This window comes from Brienomyrus brachyistius, chromosome 7 (genome assembly GCF_023856365.1).
Source record: "Brienomyrus brachyistius isolate T26 chromosome 7, BBRACH_0.4, whole genome shotgun sequence".
Taxonomy (NCBI): domain Eukaryota; kingdom Metazoa; phylum Chordata; class Actinopteri; order Osteoglossiformes; family Mormyridae; genus Brienomyrus; species Brienomyrus brachyistius.
This window is the reverse complement of record NC_064539.1, coordinates 29,960,300-29,983,648: the sequence shown is the minus strand read 5'-3', so window position 1 is coordinate 29,983,648 and position 23,349 is coordinate 29,960,300. Positions and strand designations below refer to the sequence as shown.

The window sequence follows — 23,349 nt, the reverse complement described above, 5'->3', positions numbered from 1 at the left end:
CCTGTTGATCCTACTGAAAGCTCCTCCTCTAAGCATGTATAATTCTAACATCCTTTTTGGAGTTTTAACGATGTTTTATTTTGTATTCTTGCCAATTTATGTTCTTCCATGCATTTCATCCCAGCCTACCCACTCTCATGTGTGTCTGTTGTTCAGTGCATGTCCCTTTCTGTGAGCCCGCAGTTCACACCTGCCCTTATACTCTTGTGACTTATGTGTCCCCCAGTCCAAAGACCCAGGCCGTCCCCCTATCAGACTTCCCATTGAAGCCCCGCCCCCCTGCTCCACCCTCCCCAGCCTTGTCACAGCCCAGCCTCGCCTCAGTCACCCTGCTCCTGACTGTGAGTACCCCGTCCTTTTCTCTGGTCTGCCCCAAGCATGCAAGAGCTGCCCTGTCACAACCATGTGACCAGACTGTGAATCCCGTGCTTCTGTGAATCTATAAGCCTATATGAGCCCCTTCCTCACTGGCAAACTTTAAGCCTGTTCACTTACTACATTCACATATAGACAACAGAGACAAGAAACCATTTTCCTGTTGCATTTTTCTGTCTTAATCTTGCTGTTCCTTCTTCTCCTGGTTACCTCTGTCTCTCTGTACCCTCTTTTTCACCATCACACCCCCCGCCCCCGTGTGTGTATGTGCATGCATTTCTGTGCATGCAGAGGAAAGGTCATCCCTATTTCAGCTACTCGCCTGATGACACAGACCGAGACGTCAGGTACTGTGTGCTGAAGCTGCACATGCCATACAGAGATCTGGTTCAGCCCCCTGAGAGCCACCCCCACTGGGGGGCGTCCTGCGAGCTGGGTGACACACACTCCTACTGAGTCACACACCCAACCACGCACACACGGCCGACAGAGCCAACAGCCGACAGCTACTCCTACTGACTCACAAATACACACACACACCACTGAACAGGCTGTACCTACATGTACAAAATCTCACACTCGAGCCACCTACTACAGATTCACAAACATGAGTGTACAGCCAAATACATGATGCCTGTATATAATTAGTCACACACACAGCTGTACAGCCAACTAGGCAATGCCCTCTCCATGCCTAACCCTAACCCATTCACTACTTCAGTATTTTCATGTTAGTTTATTACCAGGTTAAATATTCTCACCCACCCACCCGCAATGATCCTAAGAATGACACTGTAGCATGTTTACTTTATATATATATAGACTCTGTCTCTCACTGTCTCACACACACACACACACACACACTGGCGGTGGACTGGGGTTAAATATCAGCCCTGAACTATGAGGTCCCTCATCCCTTTTACCAAGTGATAAATTTTGCCCACCAGGGTGGGGGTGAGGTATGGTTTGGGGTCCTCCACATACCCCCTACATCGACCATTGGCAGACACACACAGGGTTGTAATTATATCTTTGTGGGGACCCATTCATTACTATGGGGAAACTCTAATCACAACATGGCGACCCTAACCCCTACCCAGCCCTCACCTTAACCATAAATTACCAAACGAAACACGAGACTTTCAGCATTTTTACTTGATTGCATTCACAGATCATTGTGGGGACCAGAAAAGTGGTCCCCAACATGTAAAAAAAAAAAACATTTGGTCCCCACAATGTAATATAAACCGAACCCACACAATCGCACACACACACGTGTTCTATGTGGAAAAAATGGTGATGAATTCTCTGTCCGCTTTTGCCAACGCCAGCAAGACACAAGATTGGTGATTTAATGAAGTTCCTGCCATGATTAGTATGGAAATGGACCAGGAGTCCTCTCCAAGCTGCAGATTTTTCTGGCACACGTGTGACTGTCTTGTACGGGTATTTCTGCTGTGGGTTTTGTGTCTGAGGATTTGGCCGACTTTGCAGTTACCCGATTAGTGTCTGCTTTTAGTGTCGTGCTGAGAAACGTGACCTTAAATAGATACATAGATGGATGTGTGAATGGACAAAAAGCTGTTTGTAGTTGGCATTTGCTGTCATAAGGCTGACAGGCAGATTTCCTGTAATTATTGGATGTAACATTCATTTATTTAGCATAAAAAAAAAACCTTTGTGACATTTGGACATCATCCAAACACCTAGAGAGCAGTGGCTGGATTTGAGGAGTTTAATGCAACAATGCAACTGACGGACATGCCACACTGCCCTAATTCCAGACCTTGTACATATTAAATGTGATGTGTCTTGAATCTGCAGTGCACTGACTAATTGCGGGCAAATTCCAGGAAAATGTATTTCATGGACTTTTTACTGTGCATATTTCTAGTTTGGTGTCACTGCAGAGGGCAAAATGAGGCAAACTGCCTTATGTTTCAGTGTCTCATGAGTAATTACTGGACATCAGTGTTTCCCAGCCTGGTCTGCAGCCCCTAGCAGGTACCAACAGAATCAGAATCCTTTGCAAAAAAACAGAGGGAGGTTGCAGGTGTAAATCATAAGGACTGAACGTCTCTGATCCAGAATGAATATTGTGATTATGTGAATTGTGTGGTGTGAGTTTGCTGTGGATCTGAGCTGACTTCACTAGTTTGTTTTGAAAGCACCTGTTGTCCCCTGGTTCTCTGAGAGCTGATGTTCTCCCATCTGGCAGAAGATGTGCCTGTCTGCTTGAAACAGTCACTGCCACAGCTCTCACTGTAAAGTCCACTGTGTTTTTTCCGCAGTGCTTATCTGTACTTCTTCCTCTGCCTGTTATTTTTTTTTCCGACTTATCTGCTTCCTGTTATGCGTGCCTCCCTTCTCTTTGCATACTGCAACTTCCTCTGTGTTGCCTGTTCTCCTGCAGCACACTGCACTTGAAGATCGCATGCCACGCCCCCCCCCCACCCCACCCCCCGCAGCTGAACCTCCACCGCATGAACCAGCCGCCCCCTTGATCAAGCTAAAGACGGCAGTGGAGCCTGGCAGTGACACTGAACCCCAACCCCCACCAGAGCGACCTAAATAGCAAGACCAAACTTTAGGGGACTGACCCCGTATTACATGTAATAAGGCTTTAAAGGCTTTTATATGAGCTCACAGAACTGACATTCACAGTTTTGGAAGACGGATAACAAGAGCAGGTGTAGAGAGTTACTGATAAAAACCAGGTCCATATTTATACATTAAATACTGTAGAATAATGCACTAATTGAATAGCCACCATCTCTTACTCCTGTTTTTGACCTGCTGATTTTAATCCTTATGAAAGCAGGAAAGAACAAAACCATAAGAAGAAATACCCATTCAATATCGAATTCTGAAGAATCTACAAGGCAGTCTACACACACACACACACACACACACGTTTCATTATCAAATATTTACTTATGTGTATATCCTTATGGGTATGCAAATTACATTCCAAATATTCCTCAGTGTACCTTTGGCAAGGCATTGTGGTTACATTTAATTACCACCATGGCTACAGCTGGCAGAAATGCTCAGGAATTCAAGTTGAGACTCTATACATGTGACTTGTTCATGTCCTTGCAAACACTCTGTTTGCGTTTCATCTACTACGTGCCTGTCTTATACCTACATGCCTTCACACCATCATTTGTCTGCTTGCCACTGTCTCCCTTAAACATCCTACGATCTAGGTTTCCTCGAAATCTTAACGGGAAAAAGAAAAAATATGTGAAATTGATTTAATTAAAAGAAAATATGTAGATTCTACTATTTAAATAAAATAATTACATGGTTTTTACTCTTATATATCAAGATCTTTATGTTAATCTTCTGTGTCTGCATGTGAAACACTTGCGTAAGAGATGTATGTCAAATGTGGCAAGAATAACTATAGAAATAAAGGGTCTTTAAAAAAAATGTATGATGCATTTCATTTCATGAATTCAGAAAATCACTTCTAGGAGAGGAAGAAAATTGGTACTTAACCGATCACAAGAGAAAACAGGCTATTGAAACAAATATTTCTACATTCCAAAATGTTTTATTATCAAACGTTGGTGAATTTCCGGTTATTCCTAAAGATTTAATACATAATAAAATATAAAGATACCAATAATCGTACAGAGAGGTGCATTGAATCGATTCTCGTTTAATTTCATATCACTTATAACCACAAGGTGGCAGTTTAACTCCGCTTTTTTAGTATCTAAATAGCCCCCATAAATTCTTTTAAACTTTTTTTTTCTTGCCTGGGGGTGGTAGGGGTAACGAACCATACAAAATAGTCTCAAGACTCAGAGAGAATAGTCTCAATAAAATATCACTGTTTTTATAACGGCATGGCTAATAATCTAGCAAAACAATGGATGTGTTTATTTCACTCAAGTTGTATTGTCATGAGCATAGTACACTGAAATTTTTTCCCGAGTGTTTTTTTTCATGCTGTAATGTTCATAAATACCAGAAAATAACAAAAATAAATACGTTAATAACACAAATCTAGACAAGAATTTAGCATATAAATGTACAAAAGACGTATACAGGTTGATTCTGGGAATAAAGCGTTATATTATACCGAAAGGGCCAGTCGGTGGCTCAGTGGGCGGAGCCTCTGTGCCTGTGATCAGAAGGTCATTGGTTTGAGGCCAGGCTTGGCACATCTGTGGCTCCTTCAGGAAGGCCCTTAACCCTCTGGGTGCTGCTATGGGTGCCTGCCCTTCATAGACAGCTTGAACTCACCTACGTAGAGCAAGCTTGGGGAGGCAAAAAGAGAACTGGAGAAAAGAGAATGAGGATTAGTAAAAGTATATATATGTATATATAATATCAGTCTTTAGTGCTCAGGTGGCATTCGCTGAGGAGCCTAATGGGCTGCCTAGAAACAACGCCGGATTCTGGCCGTGGGCACCCTTATTGTCCTGTACTATCTTTCAGAAGAAAGGAGGGAGAAAAGTGACTGTACAGGATGACAGGTGTCCTGCTTATTATTTCCGTACACAACTGGAGGATATTGGTGTTTAACTTCTGAAACAGGGGTGTAGGATAATCCAGATCAAGTTTCAAAGTCCCAATTTATCTTGTGATTGAGATTAGAGATTTACCATAAAGAGTAATTAATCGGGCGTTGAAAATGTGATCAATATCTTCTTCTGAAGTCCATACAGATAAAAGCCATAAATTGTAGGAAGGTGGAGTACAGTGTAATTACTTCTTTTTCATAAAGTATAAAGTTACAACATTCTCAGTACAGGACAGTTTGATGCTTCCTAACGACGCTGTGAGGACTTTCCATTGGGTTTCTATGGTGTTCCTGTCTCTGTATGGGACGCGCTTCACCAGGTGGCAGTTATTTTTGAGTCCGGACCCTGGGGTGCTGGGCCCGAAAATTCGGATTCCATCACAGCCACACCGCCGGCCGGAATACGTCATAGTCGCATATGGAATCCGATTGGCCGATTCGGAGGGAGGGCGGACCTACGTTCGACCGCTTCCGCTTTCCACGCGGAGCCTTCCTTAGCTTCTTGGGTGATTGGTGACTGCGGACACAAACACGGCCGGTCCAGAGATGTGCGATTTCGACAGGACACTGTCGTCTTTCTCTCTGTCACAGCTAAATGAGTTGCTGGAGGACGATGGGAAGCTCTATAAAATTGTCACGGAGCTGGAGGAGGTAGGCGAGAGCTTCGCTTTCTAAAGAAGTAACCGTCTGCCACAGCGTAGTTGCCACAAGCTAGTTAACTAAGCATTCCAGTACAATACGGGACTGGCACTGCTGTTAAGGCCTCGGTTTTTAATCGCTAAACTCAATATTTAAAAGTTAGTTACTTAATAAGTAGCCTGTCAGTAACCACACCACGTAAGCCGGTTTAATTCAGAGGCCACATATATTATTTATCTAATTATATTAAAAACAACTTACCTTGTTTAAGTAAATTGCAAAATATTTCAGCAAACTGCTGTTGTGAAACTATATTGGGTGTTGTCTTTCAACTGCTCTGTTGAACTTTTAACTGTTAGGTGACTAGGGAAAACTATTAACCGGTGAACTTTTTTTTTTTTTGAACGGCGAATGTAATATAATTAGCTATAATCTAATAATGTGTTTTGCGCACCCGATAAGGTAGTTATTGTGCCGTTTATCTTGCACTAATACCTCCGCATGTTCATGACATATCAAGTATTAATTATAGGAAAAAGTAATGGAACTGGAACGGCAGTGAAAATGGCAGAATGCCGACAACCATAACTTTAGACTGGGTGGGGAGGGACCTTAGTAAATAAATAAATCGTATTTTGCTGAGATTTTGAAGTTGATTAGTTCCACATTCATCATTTAAATACAAGACAGGAGCCATCTGCGGTGTATTGTGTGATTATTACTATTATTGTTATTTATTGATATTTGGAGTCCGCTTATAACGTCGTACTGAAGGTAAACAAGGTTTTTTTTTTTTTTTGTTCCACGGCCCGATTACTATGCGGGACAGACCCATAATGCGGTGTCTGTGTAGCAGGGCTAAAAGGCGTATGTGTGTTATGACGTTATTAACTAAATTTATGGGATTAAGTTGACGATCCTGCATTTTTGAATCACACCCGGCCCGCCACACACAAATTACAGATCGCAGCTGTACGATCGTGGAATTAGAAAGTAGCAGTGTTATACAGCATTTATTGTGGTTAATCGCACATGAAATATACATGTAATTTGTTTTGCTGCAGTTCCTTTAAAGCAGGCCCCATTTTAAAAGTATTTTGTTGCCTTTGCCTATTTGTTTGTTTGTTTTTTTTTTTTTTTAAAAAAAGATTGTTGGACAGTGTATGATATGATATATGATATGATATGAGAACCCTTTATTGCTGTTGCAATACACCATGTCACTAGTCACAAGTACCAGCGAAAAACTGGCCATCAACCCGGCCATACATATACACAAACATCACAGTAGGGGGAGACAGGTCGGGAGACAGGGGCAAACAGAGAGAAGATAAGAAACATAATAACATGAGGAGAGAGGAGGAGAATAAAAAAACAGCCCCCAGACTGTACTCCAGTGGGGAGGACATTGTGGGAACCGAAAAAAAAAACACCTCAGCAACATAAGCACATGGTCACTACGCCTTACAACATAAAATGACACAACTTGCGACAGGTGAGGGAAAGGGGTGGTGGAGGTAGTCCAGCAGAGACAAACAGCCATCCGGTCCTGCAGCCATGGGGGGCGCTGGTCACAGACCCACCTGTCCACGCTGGGGGAATGAAGCGGAGAAGGCGTGGGATGGGGGGAGAGGAATGCAAGAGAGTCTCGCTGCCTTGTTCTTCTGGGGGAGTTGTTAGTTCAGCAGCGGCCATGGCCGAGGCCGGTGCTGATTGGGGGGAGCCAAAACCTGACAGGATAGGGTTGTTTGGGTTTCCGGGCGAGAAGCTGTAATTTCCAGCTCCCCTAATGTCCACGCTGGTCTCCGCCATCCAATAATTTTTGCAAAGCCGTGAGCTTCTCCATGATGTTATCCAGTTTGCGATCAATTGTCACAGTCTGAGTGCTAACAGCTCTGCCCACTCCATCAATCATTCCAGCCAGCCTAGTGGGGCTTTGAGCGGCTGTCACCATTTTCTTCATCCATCCATCCATCCATCATCTCCCGCTTGATCCGGAGTCGGGTCGCGGGGGCAGCAGCCTCAGCAGGGAGACCCAGACTTCCCTCTCCCCGGCCACTTCGTCTAGCTCCTCTGGGGGGACCCCGAGGCGTTCCCAGGCCAGCCGAGAGACATAGTCTCTCCAGCGTGTCCTGGGTCTTCCCCGGGGCCTCCTCCCAGTGGGACATGCCCGGAATACCTCCCCAGGGAGACGTCCCGGAGGCATCCTGATCAGATGCCCGAGCCACCTCATCTGGCTCCTCTCGATGCGGAGGAGCAGCGGCTCTACTCTGAGTCCCCTCCGAATGACTGAGCTCCTCACCCTATCTCTAAGGGAGAGCCCAGCCACCCTGCGGAGGAAACTCATTTCGGCCGCTTGTACCCGCGATCTCGTTCTTTCGGTCACTACCCAAAGCTCATGACCATAGGTGAGGGTAGGAACGTAGATCGACTGGTAAATCGAGAGCTTCGCCTTTTGGCTCAGCTCTCTCTTCACCATGACAGACCGATGCAGGGCCCGCATGACTGCTGACGCCGCACCGATCCGCCTGTCGATCTCCCGCTCCATCGTTCCCCCACTCGTGAACAAGATCCCGAGATACTTAAACTCCTCCACTTGGGGGAGGACCCCATCCCCAACCCGGAGAGAGCACTCTACCCTTTTCCGGCTGAGAACCATGGTCTCGGATTTGGAGGTGCTGATTCTCATCCCAGCCGCTTCGCACTCGGCTGCGAACTGCTCCAGTGAGAGCTGAAGGTCACGGCTCGATGAGGCCAACAGAACCACATCATCCGCAAAAAGCAGAGACCTAATCCTGAGGTCACCGAACCGGACGCCCTCAACGCCCTGGCTGCGCCTAGAAATTCTGTCCATAAAAACTATGAACAGAATCGGTGACAAAGGACAGCCCTGACGGAGTCCAACCCTCACCGGAAACGAGTCCGACTTATTGCCGCCCATGCGGACCAAACTCTGGCACCGGTCATACAGGGACCGAACCGCCCTTAAAAGGGAGCCCGGTACCCCATACTCCCGGAGCACTCCCCACAGGACCCCACGAGGGACACGGTCGAATGCCTTTTCCAAGTCCACAAAGCACATGTAGACTGGTCGGGCAAACTCCCATGAACCCTCCAGAACCCTGCTGAGAGTATAGAGCTGGTCCACTGTTCCACGGCCAGGGCGAAAACCACACTGCTCCTCCTGAATCCGAGGTTCGACAATCCGGCGGACCCTCCTTTCCAGGACCCCCGAATAGACCTTACCAGGGAGGCTGAGGAGTGTGATCCCCCTGTAGTTGGAGCACACCCTCCGGTCCCCCTTCTTAAAGAGGGGGACCACCACCCCGGTCTGCCAGTCCAGAGGTACTGCCCCCGATGTCCACGCGATGCTGCAGATGCGTGTCAACCAGGACAGCCCCGCAGCATCCAGAGCCTTGAGGAACTCTGGGCGAATCTCGTCCACCCCCGGGGCCCGGCCACCGAGGAGCTTTTTGACCACCTCAGCGACCTCCACCCCCGAGATAGGCGAGTCCACCCCCAAGTCCCCACACTCTGCTTCCATATCGGAAGGCGTGTCGGTGGGATTGAGGAGGTCTTCGAAGTACTCCCCCCACCGACCCAAAACGTCCCGAGCTGAGGTCAGCAGCGCACCATCCCCACCATAAATAGTGTCGATGCTGCACCGCTTTCCCGCCCGGAGCCGCCGGATGGTGGACCAGAATCTCTTCGAAGCCGTCCGGAAGTCGTTCTCCATGGCCTCACCAAACTCCTCCCACACCCGAGTTTTTGCCTCAGCGACCGCCAAAGCCGCATTCCGCTTGGCCTGCCGGTAGCCGTCAGCTGCGTCTGGAGTCCCACAGGCCAGAAAGGCCCGATAAGACTCCTTCTTCAGCTTGACGGCATCCCTTACCACCGGTGTCCACCAGCGGGTTCGGGGATTACCGCCGCGACAGGCACCGACCACCTTGCGGCCGCAGCTCCGGTCAGCCGCCTCCACAATGGAGGCACGGAACATGGCCCATTCGGACTCAATGTCCCCCGCCTCCCCCGGGATATGGGAGAAGTTCTGCCGGAGGTAGGAGTTGAAACTCTCCCTGACAGGGGATTCCGCCAGACGTTCCCAGCAGACCCTCACTATACGCTTGGGCCTGCCAGGCCTGGCCGGCTTCCTCCCCCACCAGCGGAGCCAACCCACCACCAGGTAGTGATCGGTTGACAGCTCCGCCCCTCTCTTCACCCGAGTGTCCAAAACATGCGGCCGCAAGTCCGACGACACGACTACAAAGTCGATCATCGAACTGCGGCCTAGGGTGTCCTGGTGCCAAGTGCACATATGGACACCCTTATGCTTGAACATGGTGTTCATTATGGACAGTCCGTGACGAGCACAGAAGTCCAATAACAAAACACCGCTCGGGTTCAGATCGGGGGGGCCGTTCCTCCCAATCACGCCCCTCCAGGTCTCACTGTCGCTGCCCACGTGAGCATTGAAGTCCCCCAGCAGAACAAGGGAGTCCCCAGGAGGAGCGCTCTCCAACACCCCTTCCAAGGACTCCAAAAAGGGTGGGTATTCCGAACTGCTGTTTGGCGCATAAGCGCAAACAACAGTCAGGACCCGTCCCCCCACCCGAAGGCGGAGGGAGGCTACCCTCTCGTCCACTGCGGTAAACCCCAACGTACAGGCGCCCAGCCTGGGGGCAATAAGTATGCCCACGCCCGCTCGGCGCCTCTCCCCGCGGGCAACTCCAGAGTGGAAAAGGGTCCAACCCCCCTCAAGGAGACTGGTTCCAGAGCCCAAGCCGTGCGTCGAGGTGAGTCCGACTATATCTAGCCGGAACTTCACAACCTCGCGCACCAGCTCAGGCTCTTTCCCCATCAGAGAGGTGACATTCCATGTCCCTAGAGCCAGCTTCTGCAGCCGAGGATCGGACCGCCAAGGTCCCCGCCTTTGGCCGCCGCCCAGATCACCTCGCACCTCGCACCCGACCCCTATGGGTTTCTTCAATCTTTGATAAACCAGGGCAATGCCTAATCCAATCAGCATAATACCTGTAATCATGCTTCCGAATAGGTAGATGTTTTCAATGTTCTCCACGGAAAGAGCTGCCAGGCACACGACCCTCCACTTCTCCCATTCGTCCATCGTGTAGCCAGCTGCGTACGTTCCTGCTGGACAGTTAGGTTCCCCCGAACCTAGGCTTCTCGTTGAGAAGATGGTGTCAGTTGCGTTGAGAGACCAGCTGATCAAATCCATCATATTTATATTTATATTTTATATTTATATTTTGTTGAAAGAAATTCCATTAGGCATGACAAGTGCTTTTACTTATTTTGAAAAGCAAAACTTTATTTAAAGACGGATTGTTACGCAGTTTTAATTGAATTGGTATTTTATTAAGGGAGATGGCTAAGTTTCTCATAGAGATTAAATGGATATTTTGTATACGTTGTAATCCTGAATGTTCATGCTTTAATTCTGTCATGAGAATGGTGTGTCAGAGCAGTAATGATGCTCATGAACAACAACTTTAAGGTGCTTTGTTAAGTCTGGGCTGGGCACTCGGGACATGCCTACTCTGTTAAACACTGAAGTTTCAGTGGGACGTCCCTCTACACATGAGCCTTAAATAGTTTGCGCAGCCTTGTAGGGTGTGGGAGTGTTTTTCATGGTCTGCTTCACTCATTTCAAACAATATGATCACTATAAAACTTTATTTCAGAAATGCAGAAATTCTTAGTCTTAAAAAGTTGGGGCAGTTGTTTAGAATTACAACTGTCATAATGTTCTAATATTTTTTGAGTGCACCAGGCGCAAGCGAACAGGTATTTCACGTGTGCAGTTGTAGTACCAGCAATATCAGTGGTGTAAATCTAAGTATCAAGTTTCAGTTTTGAAAAAGGAAGTTTGTCTTTTCGGTTGTTCACCTTTTCTGGAGTCCGGTCACGGAATAAATAAAGCGAAAACATGCCTTGAGGTCAAAATTGGCTTAAGTAATTGAGTAACGTCTGAACTAATTATAATTCTAACTTTCTCTAATCTTAATAATTAGCTGTTGCGCAGGATGTCCCCCAGGGTTCTGAACCTCTGATCTAGCAGAACGTCCTCTACTTGGCATATCCAGAGGTGAAAAGTGAGCTTTCTGCTGTTGGCGGGTCAGTGGTTCTGTGTAGCTACTCTTCTTAGTATCCATTCCACCCAGGATTGTTACCTGGAGCATCTTGAGGTCCCGCAATGCTTCTGTGTTCATGTGCACATCGGAAACCTACATGTCTGTTCCAGTCGTCAGTGTCATGGTTTTTTTTTCTTTGCGTGTTTCCCTTGAGTTACATCCCTGCCAGACCACTGGATCTGAAACACAATATGTCTTTATTTGCCCTGTGCTGCATTCTTACTCTGCACTGTCAGTCAAGCCCCTCCCTTCTTGACCGAGAGGCTCTTGAATTCTAATAATGCCTCCGACTGTGGGATCATGTGCATGCGCCTCCTGTCCCAGCAGTGATGTAAGCAGGCGTTGCGTTTCGGTTGACGCACTGAGCATGTGGTTTATAAGAACACTTGCAGTTATGCAGTGGGGTTTGTTTTGGGACTCCGAGGTCCTGCGGCTCCTGTATGAGTGAACTTTTCTTTTAAGCATAACAAGCAGTCAGACGTGTTAGAAGCTAATCTACTAACTGTCATTTACTGAAGCCTTTCATGCGTAAAGACAATACATAAATCATACAGCTAATTCAAGGAAACCAGGAATCTATTGTGTTATAGAAACAGAAACTGAAAAAAGGAGTTAAGGCTTTGACTTTCTACTCCATTTTAACACTGGTTTTAGTACTGTACTCGGCTACTTCTTACATGATCATTTAAGCAGTTCATGTAAGAGTGTTTGTGTGTAAATGGGTGAAATGACATAATTTTGATGATAAGCTAACAGTAATAAAGTTTGGTTGATTGAAAGCTAAAAGCCGGATATCATACCTCCTCAACCTCATTCCAGTACGATATTTTAATTATTCAGCCGAATTCTTATGAATGTTTCCCGTTGCATTTTGATTGTCGTGTGGTTCTAGGGAGACTGGCTGACAGGTAGCATACGGCTTGCATGTCACCAGAAAGGAATCTTTATTGGCACACCAGAAAATTGTCGGGTGACCTGATGATGTCAGACGTGGTGCTGTCTAGGAAGGGCACCACTAGTAAGTGGGGGGGGCTGTTGACCCCTAGTGTCCTACTGCAGACATTAAACAGTTTTGGGTTTGGAGTTTTCAGTGTCTGTGTTCTGTTGTGCCTCAGCTGAAGCCTGTCAGGAAGTGCCGTATTTGGTATCAATTAAGCAATTGTTTTGGACAGTTTTGTAAATGAATGGATTTAAGATTAGTTGATAACCATAATGTGGAAGTTTTATATAATATACCTCTTTCAGTGTGAACAAACAGGCTCTCTGAAATTTCAGAGGTAATTAAAAAATTCCCTATGTGAACATTTTCCCTCCTGGAAAAGTATTTCCCTGTGCACATCACCCTGCATTATTAACTGCCTGTTTTTCCCCGAAATGTGATACTGTGACTGCACACCCGAGTGATAAGTATCTAAGCATTTGCCCCCCCCCCCCCCCCCCACCCTTTGTTTCTGGTAATTTTCTTTTGCGTTCGTGTCAGCCAGAGATCGCCGCAATCCCCACACGTGACTCCGTCATTTCCGCACAGCGCTGAAGGTTTGCCCATGATGAGGAGATGGGAGTAGCATTAGCGGTTAGCATGCGCCTGCCCTGGCTTTGCCGTCACCTTTCCTTCCCCTTTTTCTTGGGGTATCTGAAGTGTTACGCAACACTGCCACGCCAGGCGTGTTTGTTTTGATGAAGGTGCTGTAAGACGCCTCCTGCATCTCGGCATGTAACAAAGCATGTTTGGCTGCAGTTTGGCAGCCTTTTCAAGTTTGCCGGTGTCTTTTTGCTCCTCCTGCCCTGCATCGTTCTTGCTGTGTGTTTATTGGAGGTTTGACCTGTTCCTGTGATACCCAGCGTTCCTGGACGGCCTCCTATGTCATTTGACCCCTACTTTATGCCCCAGATGCCCTGAACTGCCTGTGTCATTTTGATTTGCGTTTGTCCCCAGGGTTAGACTTCAGCTTTATAGGTGATTTCCCCTCTTCCCTCACACTTTGAGAAATACTAACTTTTCTGTCTTGGTTGTTCTCAAATGAAATAAAAAGCAAATGAATATTTAATGCCCTTCTATCTTGAAGCGACTTTAATATTTTTAATGTGAGATATTAGAACCAGTAAAGAGTGAAACCATCTGATAAGACGCTGATGAAATGGAACATAAAACTGGTCTGTCTGTAGTTTCCACCATTACTAGCTGGTAATATGCGTATAACAAAGCTTTTGTTTATTTACGGTGTTGTTTTTGTGTGTATTATTTGAATCGTGTGCTTTGTGTGTTGGTTTGCACCTCGCGCAGGCGTCTGTTTTCAGGTTAACCACGTCTGGCTCTTCCTGCTTCAGGTGCAGCAGGTCCAGCAGGCGAAGGAGGTAACCCTGGCCAGCAACCGGACTCTGGCTGAACAGAATCTTCAGCTTCAGCCCACGCTGGACCAGCAAAAGAATGAGCTCACCAAACGATACCGGGAGCTGCGGGACGCATTTGAAGCTTTTCAGCTCCGCAAGTCTACCTTAGGTAACGCCGAGCCGAGCCTCGAGTGCTTCTGGGTCATGAGTGGATTTCACTTTGCATTGTGGGTTGAGGGTGGGGCTGAGCAGTGTGGTGAAATCGGTATTTATGTAATACTTCACGCCCTTTATTTTAGCATAGTGTTTACGGCCTGTGCCTGGTACCAAAAGATCATATATTGAAGCCTTCTGAGAGATGCTGTGATATTTTTCTGCTGCTTTGTTTTCACAATTTCTAGCTGGAGACTTGGTATGAGGAGAATATTTAATTTTCTACTTGAACTATGAAACTACATGAAATCAGCACTGCATGCAATCTCTCCATTACTGCTGAAGCAGGGCGCACCGGCACATCAACGAGCAGTGAGCACAGATTTGTCAGTGCAGTCAAAGGGGGTCTCATTGTACACCCAGCATAAAGCGGCACCAGGCACGACACAAGCGTCTGTGCATGCATGAGCCCAGCGCGGCGGTCACTTCCTGTCCGGTGCCCACATTGTTTAAATAGCAAATGAACTTGCCCCCATCTGACCGTCTGTGGGCGTGTCAGTCTTAAAATGAGGTTGACAGGTGCATTGCTATCTTTAGGAAATGGAAATGTGTAGGCTACTGATCACTGCACACGCAGGCACGTGCACAACACGTGTCGGCTACTGATCACTGCACACGCAGGCACGTGCACAACACGTGTCGGCTACTGATCACTGCACACGCAGGCACGTGCACAACACGTGTCGGCTACTGATCACTGCACACGCAGGCCCGTGCGCAGAACGTGTCGGCTACTGATCACTGCGCACGCAGGCGCGTGCGCAGAACGTGTAGGCTACCGATCACTACGCACGCAGGCAGAACGTGTAGGCTACTGATCACTACGCACGCAGGCGCGTGCGCAGAACGTGTAGGCTACTGATCACTACACACGCAGGCGCGTGCGCAGAACGTGTAGGCTACTGATCACTACACACACAGGTGCGTAGCAGTGCAAAAGATTAAAACTAAAAACAATGTGAAAGATTACTGTGTACATCAAAATATTTTAAGAAATCTGTCATAATGGTTAGAAATTAGCTAATTATTACAGTGGGAGCTCGGTATCCATGGTTTCCGTAACTGGTTTCCATTACCTGTGGTTTACCACGGTCTGAAAGAGAAGTTTAAGAATTCCAGAAAAAGCCCACAAGTTTCAAAGCATGTGCCAAGCTAGTACAGGCTAGCCGGTAAGTGCCCTCAGTAGGGTAAGATATTTTTTTAATCAACTTTTCTCATTACTGGTTATGTACGGGTACAGTATTGCATAATGTCCACATGCTTTATATTACTGTATTTAACATTGGTAATCTTATTATGTGTGATTTATCAATTAAGCTTTACCAAATGTTAATATTAACATCATATATATATGTGGTGGAAATTTTTCAAAAACTATATTTTTCATGGTAGATAAACCATTGAACTTCCCTCATATGAATGAATGGAGTCCAGTCACAGGAGATGCCTCGATCCTTTGCCGGTCCGTCCCCCACCTCAGTGAGCTGTCTGATAGCTTTGATCAGATTACCGCGTTCGTTCTCACGGGCAGGAATGGTTACGGCTGATGTTACCTATACAGGCACACAGTCCACCTTAGGAGGCCGAAAGAAAACCAAGAGCCAATCGATTCTGCGTGGTCATGTCGGAGGCTACGTGATTACTGGCTATAATTACGGGAACGACGTAAAAATTTAAAGCTAATTAGAGTGATGCATTTCGATACGCACAAAACGGAGAAGATGGAGAATGTTGAAAATAAGAATCCAGCAGGGTCAGGTTCTTGTACAGTCTAAGCTCAGTGTGTTCAGACTGTACCTGCCTTTGCTTCTTATTTGTTCACTGGTGGTGGTAACCTGTGTTGGCCAGCATGTACTTGTACCTGTCTGTGCTAGCTTGTATCTGCTTGTTTGTACCTTTCAGGCTGCGCTTGTTTGTAGCCTCTTAGTTTCATAGGCACAGTAATTGTCTCATTGTAAGTAATGAGCCAGGTTGGGTTTCCCAGGTCTGCGGTTGCTTTTCCTGGGCAAATCCCCAGGGCTTCCCTCTGGTTCTTTGGCCGTAGCTCTGACTGGGCGTGGTTCTCATAGGGCTGCTCCCTGTCGTAGCTACAGCAGCATCTGTGTGACTGTTTTTCACGCCATCATGGCGCCTCACGAGCCGCCGTCTTGGAAGGAGATTCTTGGCAGCTTGTAGTTAACGCCTGGCTGCTGCCCACATACCCCAGTGCATTCTGGGAATCATGGTGTGGTGACAACAATTTTTGCCTCTTCATGGCACAGTACAGATGTCGTGCTTTATCTTGTATAAAGATTTCTGCGCAACAATTTCATTTATGTAATGAAGGTAGTCCCTTCAGAATAATAATGCACATGCAAATGTTCCATGTTTAGCTAACATATGTGCTGATATGTTTCACGTTGTCTTTCCGTGTGGAGAGTTTGGAAGTATGTACCTTCGGCATCTCAGGTGTGAATATTTCTTCAAACAGAGATGAACATGGCTAAGTGTTGGTCTTCCTATTCTTGACTTTTGTTGTTAAATCCACCTTCACGCTTTTTTTATGCATCGCCTGCGTTTTGGTTAAAATGCTAAACAGCTGCCTGTCTGTTGTCTAGAGAGACTGGGGACTTTGTTGGAAATGAAGGCTGCAGAGACCCCTGTGGTGCCCTGCCTCTTATGAATTCATAGCAGTCTAAGCTTAGCGAGTGGAGCAGCACCACTGCCTCCCCCGGTGGACTTGCCTCCCCCAAGCGAAAGGACCCATTGTTCACTGTGATGTCCATGCGCACTTTCCATGGCAACAGTCATTTTGAAACAATGCCCAAAGTGTGGAAGCAAAGGGTGACTCTGCACATTTGCCATCCCCCCTGGTACCAGCTTCTCGTTGGCCTGACCGCATTTCCAAACTGAGCTGAATTACATGGCCGGCTGCTTGATGTCTTTTCCTTTTCATCTATCTCAAGAAGAAGTGGAGCTCTAGGGTTGCAAAGTGCAATTTATGATGATGCATTTTTATGGCTGATGGTTGCGTACTTTGCAGTAAGATGTGTTGCCGCTGGTGATGCTAGCGGCCCCCTGCACCTAGGAAATTGCGGTAATTGGCTTTTTGGCATGGGAAGGGGTGAAAGTCTCAAATTCAGTCTCAAATTCTCCCTTTTTAAATCGCAGACCAGAGCCCAGGAAATGGCTCTCTCGACACCCTACTGGCTCTGTTGCAGACTGAGGGGGCCAAGATTGAAGAAGAGACAGAGGTGAGTTCTTCTTGGGGTTTGGGGGCATCCCTGTTGCCCTACTAGCTGGGTTATTTGCCGCGAGTGACTTCAGGCACTTTTCCCGTTGCCTTACTGCAAACCGGCAGTTTTCCATTGTAACGTATGCGAGCCGTACCTGAGCCGTAACCATGCCGACGGGGCCCTGCTTATTGGCAGAGCAGAAAGCATGACCAGACCGAGCTGGTTGCATCACCACCGTCTGATTGTTGGAAATGCACAGGGATATTAGTGTTCTGCCCATAGATTTTCTGAAGTAAAAAAGGGTATATTCTATATTATTCATTGTTAGTAATATCACACATGGCAGTGTACCGGCGCATTCCTAATAACTTGGAATCTTCTACATAAATTAAAAAGTACTATAGAACAGCTGGTCAGATTGTTGTAGTGACATAAACTCACGCAAACGAATGCTAACGTAACACAGCGATTCTCACAGATTTTAGGAAATTAGGAAATTAACAGTAAATAAACCTCTTCGGTTTTACGCCACCGTCATCCTCCAAACCCGGCGACGCCTTTACAGTGTCGACCCTGGAAAACCAGTGCAAACTGGAACGTAAACCAGTCTCTTTGCATTGCGGCTCAGGTACGGCTCAGGTGCTCAATGCCATTTCTCCTGCTGTTAAAGCAACTCAGAAGCTGATTCGTCCAACTATCCCCACTTTAAGAAACTCCTGCCAGCAATGGACCCTTCCTGCTTTGGTGCTTTCGCACAGTGTCCTCCGCACCAAGAACGTGGGCGTGGTTTACAGTGTGTTATTACAGGACAACGGCTATTGTTAAAAATGGAATCTCAGGGGTAGAATGCTTCTGAAAAGTCATGAGCGAATCACTGCAGACTGAGCATTTCAGTAGGCAGAGGAGCAGGTAAAAGTTGGATATATAGGATATTGAGCAGCGGTGGTGTTTTGTATGACGGCACTCAGCTCTCGCTCTTTTCTGTGCAGAACATGGCTGACTCGTTTTTGGACGGTGACCTGCCTCTGGACACCTTCATCGACACCTACCAGAGCAAGAGGAGGCTGGCACACCTGCGCCGAGTGAAGATCGAAAAGCTGCAGGAGATGGTTATAAAAGGCCCGCTAATTCCCCAAGCTGCCCCCACCGCCACCCCTCTTTCCAACCTCCCAGAAACCCCGGCTCCGCTTGCCGAGGCTGGAGGGCCCCCAACTCCCCTTCCCCGGAGGGCACCTCCGCTTCCTCCAGCTGTCCAAACTGTCCCAATTCCAGCTCAAGTTCCAGCTCCTCAGCCCATGGCAGTGCCCTACCCAGCGGTACCTTACCCAGGTGTCCCATACCTGCCTGTCCCCCCCAGGATGGGCAGACCCATGCCAGGCCAAGTGCCGGGCCAAATCCCAGGCTATCCCAACCCCTTCCTCCCCCAGTATCCACCTGGCCTTCCACAGAGGCCCCCACCTCGTATGGCTCCACACCCAGGCTTTATTGTGCAGTAATTTGGTGGATGGAGTTGGGATCCATTCTTGCCCCCCCCCCCCCGCCCCCCCACAAGCCCTATCTCCATTCAAGGTGCAATACACCAACATACGGGACTGTGTGCTCGTGTCTCTCTCAGTAACTATTAGCATGGACACCAACTTAATGCAACTTAACCTTTTGGCAGGGAACTAGGCTTTTTAATCCAGTCAGGCAGGGTGACTGATCATCTGTTTCTTAGTTTCAGAATTTATTTAATGGTTACATCTAGTCCAGAAAGTAACTCTTTACATAAATCACATTCGTAGTAAGGTTTTCTGGCTTGTTCACTGTGTGGTGAAGTTTTTTTTATTTTTATTTTTTTTTTGTTTTATGTTCTCTGCGTGGAATATTGAACAAGCATTAATGTAGCTCTGCAGACTGGAGATTCAGCAAATATCAGGACTCATAGACATGGTACATATGCAAAAAAAATACTGACAACTACTGTTTTCCAAAAATCCAACTTTAACTTTTTATTGGAAGCATTATATTGGTGGGTAGTCAAAACATCAGGTTTGTTGCAGCCTGCAACCAAAGATGTGTTAATTCTCTCCTCGTTCTGTACTTCTGTTATGTTTATGTATATAGAGTAGGAATACTACATAGAGATCCTTCTAGATAAATAAAATCTTGGTTTTATAGTTGTTGGGAGATAGGAATTACTGCTATATTTATGAAAATTCACTCCACGTCCCCCAAACGTAATGCGGATAATGACATTAAACGTGTCCCTGAGTTGTTAAATTATCTGTCATCTGGCCTGTCAAAATGGCATCTGAGATGTTGTTAGTCTTCCATTATTGGGCTGTTTGCTGGGGATTGCTCTGGAAGCCCTCCTGACTAGTGTCATTTATTTGCTGGCACTATTCCACAATTGCAAGATTTTCGAAAGATAATGTTCTATATATGTTGCAGTTTCAAAATACTTCTAGAGACTATCATGGTATTCCTGGATACCTCCCATTTGGCGACTGTGCCCCAGTCCCAGGTTCCACTTCATTGCCTTACAGTGGTTGATGTAATGCACCCCACTCTTAGGATGGACACCTGCTGTTACCTTATGCAGGGAAGGAAGGGTTTATTCGTATCACAAATCAAGCCTTGGAAGTTTCATTATTTGAGCTGCGATTATTTTTTGTGTGTGTGTGTGTGTATAAGGTATTTAGGCTTATATCGAACTTAGGAAATTGCACTTTGTTAACATGTTGATAAACCATTTATTTCTTTCGCTGTTCATTTTCGGTTCAGTCATAGGGGAAAACTCGTTTTGCGTAGAACAGGAGGTGCAAGATTTACTGGGTAAACATTCTGCCATTTTCTCCTTGTTTAAGGTCAGACTGTTAGTCTGTTTTTGACCACAAACGCTTTTGTTTCCACCCGCCTGTTAGTTGCCACTTCATAGACCCAGACCCAAACTCAGGGCAGTCATATAAGAACCTCTGTAAGCCTTATTAGAGATGTTATCTTTGTTGCAAGCACACTGCTGACCAGTGGCGTGCATACAAGTCTACAGCTTCAGTGCCCTGGTCACTTTCTGCCATCTTTCCTGGTTTTTGTTGGTCAGATGTGTTTCTTTACTGTTCAGCTGGTTTCTGTTCCCTTTATTCTGTGCTGAAGTGGTATGAATAATGAATCTAACTGGAGAAAGAATGGTACATTCAGAAATGGGGGGAAATAACATTTTGCCATGTAATACAAAGTAATGCATTAATGACAGCCAAACTAAAAATGTAGTACCACAGATATAGCTTTTTTTGTGTTTTGATGTTAATTTTCTCGTGTTCCTTACACAATTATTACAATCCTATTATTTTATTATATAAACCCTTATGTATTGTAAACAGTCTCTGACACTCCTGTAAAATATGTTGATCAGTAATTCTGTATTGTATAACTAAGGAAAGATGTAGTAAACTCCTCCAGAAGTTACTTCTATTTTTAAACCTTAATCAATAAAATAGTTTTTATACTTGAGTTTTTATTCAGAATTTTATTTTCATCAATTCTTTTAAGTATTAGATTTGAACTGATTATTATTCTCTAATACTAGCGTTAGCGTTGGATAGCTTTGTCTCCCCCTGTTGGACTCCTAAAATTTCAAATGTTCGGTTTTGCTCGGTTTTGTTTCTTGGCTCAGTAATAGCTCTCGTGTCTGGCATTCAAGTGTGTTCAAGAAACCAGAACGAGTGTGAAATAGCATAAATTAATAACACTCTTCTTTAAAAGAAAAATACGCACAAAATGGAGACGAGCATTACACAGCAGTGCGCTTCTTCCCGCTTCTTAATTACCTCGGTCTCTTGTGCTGTACACTGCCTTGCATGTTAAACTGATACAGTAATCAATGTTGTACAGCATGTAAAAGGATTAAGGTGTGAGAAATCGGTTACAATTCAAGTGCAACATTCAACTATCCGATGTTGACGGATTCAGGAACTTCTGTACATTTTTAATTGCGTATGAGGGAATAAGTCATTTAATATATAGTTCATTACACTGTGGCTGCCCTTGTGGCCTTTTCGCAGCTGAAAGTCCATGTGACTAATGGCAACTGCTCCTCAGTCTGCCATGTTTTACACATGGAGTCTATGACATCATCCCCTAGTCTAAACACTATTTGCAGTTATCTTGCAATTAATGCAGTGCCAAGTTGTATGTATGTACTGTAATTTTAATCTTCAGGAATTACAAAGCAAACAAAGGTTGTGCCTAAAAAGCATAATTTGCTACTTGGGTGTGGTCTTGAGTGTGGTGTAAAACACAACTCTTCTCACACAATACCCACTGCACCAGACACTTAACCACAGATCTCTCGAGGCATTTATTTAAATGACAGGCCACAGATAATAAAATGGCTTAAACTATCACAGGGAAATACATTTAACAGCTGAAAAGGTTTTTTTAAAAACAAGACATGTGACTGATACTAGGCGTTATGTCAGGGATCACCAAAAGGAGAAGTCGCTTTGCAGCCAGTTATTCATCTCCTCCTTCCAAGTCTTTGACTAAAGAATCCACTCCTACCTCTACAGAGTCTTTCTCCAGGGCTGCCGTATCCTCACGGGCTTCAGAGAATCCACCATCGTCCAGACCTTCACCTACACGCCGATACAGAAAAGTGTAGATGGGGTCAAACTTGGGCCCCAGGTCTCTGCAGTGGCTGTGGTGCAGCTCAGCCAGATCTCCAGGCACCATGCTGGCTGGCTGATGGTTGATGCCAACCTGGAGTGATAAAATAATGGTTTTGCTTAAGTAATCACCTTAATGTATTTAATGTGTGCACATTACAAACATTGTCAAAGCTTGTTTAACTATTTTAAATCAAAGCGTTTTTAAAGATTGCTTTAAATTTGCTTTCTTTAAATGGTTTCAGCAACGGAATGTCAATTTAAATGCTTTTTTTTTTTTTTGCTTTATTTTTGCTTTATTATTTATTTTGTGTGTCAGTATTATACTAGTCTGTCCGTACTACAAGTAGCCCACATGACACTAGGATTCAGATAGGGTTTTTTTTTTTATATATCAATAATCCCAGGTCATTACTTAATAATCCCCAGATTATTAAGTAAATGTTAGATTTACGTACCGCTTTTCAAGACACCCAAAGCACTTTACAGAACCAATGGGGAGCCATTTCAACCCCCACCACTGTGTAGCCCCCACCTGGATGATGTGACTCAGCTATTCTGCACCAGTACGCTCACCACACAGTAGCGAAGGTGGTGAAGGGGCAGGAGAGAATTCACCAGTTAGATGTACAGTGGGGGATGATTAGGCAGCCAGATTCGAAAGGCGCTTCAGTCACTTGGCGTAGGGATCAATTCCTGCTCTTCCGGAAGGTTCCCAGGGATCTTTCAAAGAGACGGCACCATTTTTTACAGCAGTGTCTCCATCACTGCACTGGGGCACTGGGATCCAGGGCGGGCTGCCCTGTTGGCCACACGAACACCTCATCCAGCAGCAACCCAGCTTTCTTGGTTGGTCACCCATCCAAGTACTGGCCTGGTCCAAATCTGCTTGGCTTTAGATGGGTTACCAGGTCTGAACTACAGGAGGCATGGTTGCTGAATAAGGTTGGAAATCTTTTCTCTAGGGCAGTGTTCCCCAACCCAGTGCCCTTCCTGGAACTGAAAGGGACCAAAAATGTGGATTGTCTGGCAGAGAGCAAACACGTGGACTGGAGGTTCACAAGGACCAGGTTGGGAAACACTCACTTTTAAACAAACTGGATATTACAATACTAGGCTGATAAACTGTCCTTCATCTATAGCAACTTCAAGCAAATATTCATTTTGTTTGTTTATTGTACTAATCGATTAGTAGGGAACATACGGAACATTAAACATACGGAATTCACGGATTACCATAG

The 23,349-nt window shown here is 45.8% G+C and overlaps 1 protein-coding gene across 1 annotated transcript; it reads left to right on the top strand.

Moving 5' to 3' along the window:
• The first annotated feature begins 5,390 nt into the window (after positions 1–5,390).
• On the top strand, positions 5,391–20,954 carry vps37bb (VPS37B subunit of ESCRT-I b). Its single transcript, XM_049019750.1, has 4 exons — positions 5,391–5,563; positions 14,032–14,203; positions 17,398–17,480; positions 18,452–20,954. Exons 1-4 carry the CDS (start codon positions 5,459–5,461, stop codon positions 18,956–18,958), a joined length of 867 nt encoding a protein of 288 aa, XP_048875707.1. The 5' UTR covers positions 5,391–5,458; the 3' UTR covers positions 18,959–20,954.
• The last annotated feature ends 2,395 nt before the right edge of the window (positions 20,955–23,349 follow it).

What these genes read in the sequence shown, in the direction of transcription:
- vps37bb (XM_049019750.1), top strand. Translation starts at nt 5,459, where the DNA reads ATGTGCGATTTCGACAGGACACTGTCGTCTTTCTCTCTGTCACAGCTA. An exon ending in GCTCCGCAAGTCTACCTTAG is followed by an intron (nt 14,204 to 17,397) that starts GTAACGCCGAGC and finishes TTTAAATCGCAG; the next exon opens with ACCAGAGCCCAGGAAATGGC. An exon ending in AGATTGAAGAAGAGACAGAG is followed by an intron (nt 17,481 to 18,451) that starts GTGAGTTCTTCT and finishes TTTTCTGTGCAG; the next exon opens with AACATGGCTGACTCGTTTTT.